At 64.6% G+C, this 4617-nt stretch overlaps 1 protein-coding gene across 1 annotated transcript; it reads right to left on the reverse strand.

The window, feature by feature from the left end:
- Positions 1-3458, reverse strand: FA09DRAFT_317927 (MFS general substrate transporter). Its single transcript, XM_025740890.1, has 9 exons — positions 3234-3458; positions 2651-2822; positions 2214-2310; positions 1380-2094; positions 795-1080; positions 652-708; positions 526-569; positions 377-441; positions 1-291 (listed from the first exon to the last, which is right to left on the reverse strand). The coding sequence occupies exons 1-9, from the start codon at positions 3370-3372 to the stop codon at positions 46-48; spliced, it is 1821 nt and encodes a 606-aa protein (XP_025598723.1). The 5' UTR covers positions 3373-3458; the 3' UTR covers positions 1-45.
- Positions 3459-4617: the final 1159 nt, after the last annotated feature.

Genomic DNA, 4617 nt, shown 5'->3' on the forward strand with positions numbered 1-4617 from the left:
GGGGGGGGATTCAGATGAGGCAGCGCCCGCCCGGGAGAGCCTTTCTTACTCCTCATCCTCCTCTGCGATTGTCTCTGCGCGCGGCGCCGCCGCGGCCGGCGTCTTGGAGGGCGAGCCGGGCAGCGGGTGTTCGGGGACGAAGCAGAGGCAGAGGAAGGCGAGCAGGCCGGTCGCGGCAATGCCGATGAAGACCCAGCGGAACGAGAGCTGCATGGCCTCGACGGCCAGGCCACGCTGCTTGACGGGCAGCTTCCAGATCGTCGAGACGTCGGAGCGGATGGCGCGGATGGTCTGCGCGCGCGTGCAAAAGCAAGCAAAGGAGGGGTCAGAGAGGGGGCCTTGCAAGAGAGAGGGAGGGAGGCAAAGAGAGACGCACGTGGGCGGAGAGACCGGAGGCGGCAAGGTTGGCCTGCAGCTTGCCCTGCAGGAGCGCGTTGGACACTGTGAGGGCAAGGGGGGGGGGCACAGGTGATTTGTCAGGGAGCATGCTCTTTGCAAGTGCTCTGCGAGGTAAGCATCACTCACGGCTGATGCCGAGCACGGAGCCCGTGGCGCGGAAGAGGTACGTGCTGGGGGGCGGAGAGGGCGCGCGCGGTTTAGCACAGAGCTGCGCAGAGAGAAGGCGAGTCGGGGGGGCCACCACAAACTCACACGCCCGTCGCGGCGGCCATCATGCTCGGCTCGATCGAGGCGATGAGGGCGACGAGGCTGTGCGTGCGAGAGAGGTCAAATGTCAGCATCTTCGCGCCACAACGGGGTCAGCGCCTTTGGCATCGTTGGCGCCCTAAACGCACGTAATCGTCAAGGTGCTGCCAAATGCCGCACCGCCAAACGGCATCGTGATCCAGTAGAGCCACTCGGGCGTGACGCCGCGCTGCCAGAAGCACATGCTCAGCGGGCCAATGAAGGCACAGGCGCCGCCGAGGAGCATCATGCGCTTGTAGCGCCCCGTGCGCGCCATCATCAGGCCCGCGCCCAGCGAGCACGACGAGGCGACTATGGCGTTGGGAATGAGATGCAGGCCGGCGTACGACGAGGAGGTGCCCTCGACGCTGGTGAAGTACATCGGCACGTTGAAGACTGGGGCAAAACAGGGTCAGCATGGAGGAAGCAAGGCTAGGCCAGGGCGGAGGACGCAGGGGGGCGAGACAAAGGTGAGGCCTGGCGCTGCTCGCGTCGCCGCCTCCCCCCCCCCTCTCCCCGTCCTTGTCCTAGGGGCTGCTCGCTTTGTCTCCCCACCTGATCCCCCCCACCAATCCCCCTGCTCAGCTGGGGCGCTGCTCGCGTCGCTGCCTCCCTGCTGCTGCTGCTGCCTCTCCCGCCCCCCTTCCGTTCGTCCCTGCCGCCTTCTCCGTGTTCCCAAGCAAGCAACAACTCACTAATGCCAAACTGGCTCATGCTGATGAACCAGCACGCGAGCGCCACGGCGGCGGGCGTGCGCGAAAAGAGGACCTTGAGGGGCATGATGGGCTCGCGTGCCACGTACTTTTCCACGAGGACAAAGAGGACGAGGATCACCATGCCGCCCACCAGGCTGCCGACGACGAGCCTGTCGCTCCACTCGCGCTCGTTGCCGCCCATGCTGAGGCCTGCCAGGAGCAGCGTGATGCTCGACACGAGCGTCAGCGCGCCAAAGACGTCGATGCGCTTGAACTTTTCCTTCATGCTTCCGGGGCCCGCCGGAATGTCAATCTTCCACGACACGACGGCAAAGTGGATGAAGCAGAGGGGCACCTGCATGAGAAAGGCAGTGCGCCAGCCAAGGCCGCCATCGGCGAGTGCGCCGCCGAGGGGACCGCCGACGGCGGCACCAGTGGCAAAGACGAGGTTGCCGAGTCCTTGCCATGTGCCGCGTGCCTTGATGGAGACGAGGTCGGAGGTGACGATGGTGCTCATGCTCGTAAGGCCGCCGCCGCCAATGCCCGCAATGGCACGCGCCACGCACAGCTGCCCAAACGTCTGCGACAGGCCGCACAAAAGCGTGCCCAGCGCAAACACGGCGGAGGCAAAGAGCGTAGCTGGCTTGCGCCCGAAAATGTCCGATAGACGCCCGTACAGCGGCTGGAAGGCCGTCTGCGTGAGCAGGTAGGAGGTCTGTAGGCGGAATGAAGGGTGGAGAAGGCAGCGCGGAGAGCGAAGAGCAAGAGCGAAGAGCAGAGCGTCAGCCCCGCCAACATCCGGAGCATTCTGCGCACAACAGCAGCAAGACTCACACCCAGCCACCCAACCTCCTTGCTGACGTGGAACTCGCTGCCGACCTTTGAGAGAATGGTGGCGACGACGGTGCCGTCGAGGGCTGCGACGAATGTGCTTGAAACAGGGAGGGAGTCGGGAGTCAGTATGGGGGGGGGGGGGGAAGCACGGGGCGAGAAGGGGGGAACGTTTGACAAGAGTGTGACTTGGGCGAGGGTCGGGCCGGGCACAGCAGCGAAAGGGGCTAGAGAGAAAGGGCAGGCCCAGAGTGCTCTTTTCTCTTGCGCTGCTGCTAACTGACCGGGCAACGCGAACTGCCCACCTCACCCCGACGCAGTTGCTTGCCCCCACTCTTTCGATCCACGCTTGCCCCCCCCCCCGGTTCCTTCCCTTGCTTCCCCCCCCCCCCCACGCCTCTCTCTCCTCCCTCTCTCTTGCTCTCCAAGACCAAACTCACCCAATCCACATGGCGCCCATGATAATGAGCAGATCGGGGCGACGCGTCTCCTGCTCCTCTGCAATGGCGTCGGGCACGCGCAGGCCCGAGGGGTTGATGCTAAAGTGGCTCTGATCCGGTGGGGGCGCAAAGGCCGACGAGTTGGGGTCGACGCCGTGCGAGGCATCGCGAACTGGGAAGGGAGAAAGGGGGTTCAGCACAAGAAAATTGGATGGCAGGGAAAGAGGGAGATGGGAGATGCCGAGGGAGCACGTCGCAAGTGCTGCAAGAGTCGTCGAGCCAAAAGCCGGGATGCCCTCGCCTCAAGGAGCCCTGTTTGCCAAGGCACACAGCGTGCGCTGTAGCCGCCGCCGCCGCCGCAGCCGCAGCAGCAGCACGACAGCGACGGGCATCTCTCATCTTGCCCCTCTTCCATCTCCTCTCTCTCTGCTCGCTCGCTCCCTCGGCGCCTTGCCTCTCCTCTCTCTCCCTTCCATCTCCTCCGCCTCGCATGACACGTTCTCATGCCGCAAAGTAATCCGCTCCTTGCCCCCCCCCCACCCCCCCCCGCGCGTGGTTGTGCAGGGAAACCTGGCCTACTCACTGGCGCTAAAGGCGCTCTCCTGCGCGAGAATCTCCTCGTCGGTCATCTGCTGTGCGGGCTGCGAGGAGAAGGTGCCGAGGCCGCCGGGCCGCGAGGCGGCGTTGGCCTGGTTGGCGAGGAGGGGCGTGCGCTCCGACATTGTTTGGCGGAGGGAGGAAGAGGGCCGGTGTGAGGGTAAGGGAAGGGAAGAAGGAGCGTCCGAGAAGCTCGATATCGGAAGGGGCGCGCTGGCGCAGAGAACGCGCGCGGCGCTGCGCCCAGGCCGGCCTTCGCCTTCCTCCTTGGCTCGCGGCGTGCGGCGCGCCTCGAGCGAGAGAGAGACGGGCGTTGGGCCGCGGCTCCGCACGCCGGCCGCGCGGCGCGCTGGCGCCAAAACGACGCCGCGCGCGCATGATAAGAAATTCGCCTCGCTGCTCCACTCCGCCGTCTTCTCGCGCCACACCGCTCTGCCACGTCCAGCCTCGCAGGTCGCAGCCGCTTTCTTCCAGGCTCGCGCGACTCGAGAGAGAAGTTCTCGGCGAGAGGCAGAGACAGGGTTGCGGAGAGAGGTGAGAAGAAGAAGAAAATGCAAGAGGAGGGAGAAGGTCAGACGACGATGTCCATGTCGTGCGAGCCGCCGGCTGCTCTGCTCGCTCCGACGGTCGGCCGCAGCGAGGCCCTTTGACAGGCTGCGAGACGAGCGCCCGTCCGCAGCAGCAGGGATGCAGCTTTTTCTCACTACCGCGAGCAAGTTGCTTCGTGAGCAGCCCCCTCCGCCAACGGCTGTCTGTTCTTGAAGGAGAGCAACTCTCTCTTGCTCGCATCTCTCGGGCGGGCAGCCCTTCAAGCTTTGTGCTTGCGCTGCCCTCATTCTGCCTCTCTGCTCAGCAGCTCTGCCCTTCTCGCCCGCGTCGCCGCAGCAGCAGACGCACAGGGCGTAACGCCAAAGATCTGTCTCTTCCCCCTCGCCCCCCCCTTTCTCTGCAAAGGGCTCTGAACGGCAGCTCCGAGTGACCGCATTGCCGCTCTTTGCCGCGCGTCTTGAAGTGAGAGTCTTCTTGCGCGCCGCCTCTCAAGGCAAGTGAAGCACGGCAACGGGAGGTAGGTAAGTACATGTCGGTCTCTGGGTAGCTGTGATTTGCTCTGGGTGCAAGCTGCGATCGATTCAAGGACGAAGAAGAATGCAAACAAAGCGCCGTTGCCCACCTCAAGCCAAGCTCCACGCCTCCATCAGGTGTGGGGCTTGCCGCCCAGCGCCTCTCAGCTGCAGTAAGAGTGCATGAACGAGCTAGCACAGAGAGTCAGCTCTGAGCTTGCCACGAGAAAGAATGAAGTCTCAGCCTGCGCGCTCTCTCTCTCTCTCTCTCTCTCTCTCTCTCTCTCTCTCTCTCTCTCTCTCTCTCTC

Source organism: Tilletiopsis washingtonensis, assembly GCF_003144115.1.
Source record: "Tilletiopsis washingtonensis strain MCA 4186 unplaced genomic scaffold FA09scaffold_9, whole genome shotgun sequence".
Lineage (NCBI taxonomy): Eukaryota > Fungi > Basidiomycota > Exobasidiomycetes > Entylomatales > Tilletiopsis > Tilletiopsis washingtonensis.

Excerpts from the sequence above, each read along its gene's own strand:
- FA09DRAFT_317927 (XM_025740890.1), bottom strand. The coding sequence starts at position 3,372 with ATGTCGGAGCGCACGCCCCTCCTCGCCAACCAGGCCAACGCCGCCTCG. Across the intron at positions 1,081-1,379 it reads CATGAGCCAGTTTGGCATTA|TCTTCAACGTGCCGATGTAC; the intron begins GTGAGTTGTTGC and ends GTTTTGCCCCAG. Across the intron at positions 709-794 it reads GGCAGCACCTTGACGATTAC|CCTCGTCGCCCTCATCGCCT; the intron begins GTGCGTTTAGGG and ends TCGCACGCACAG.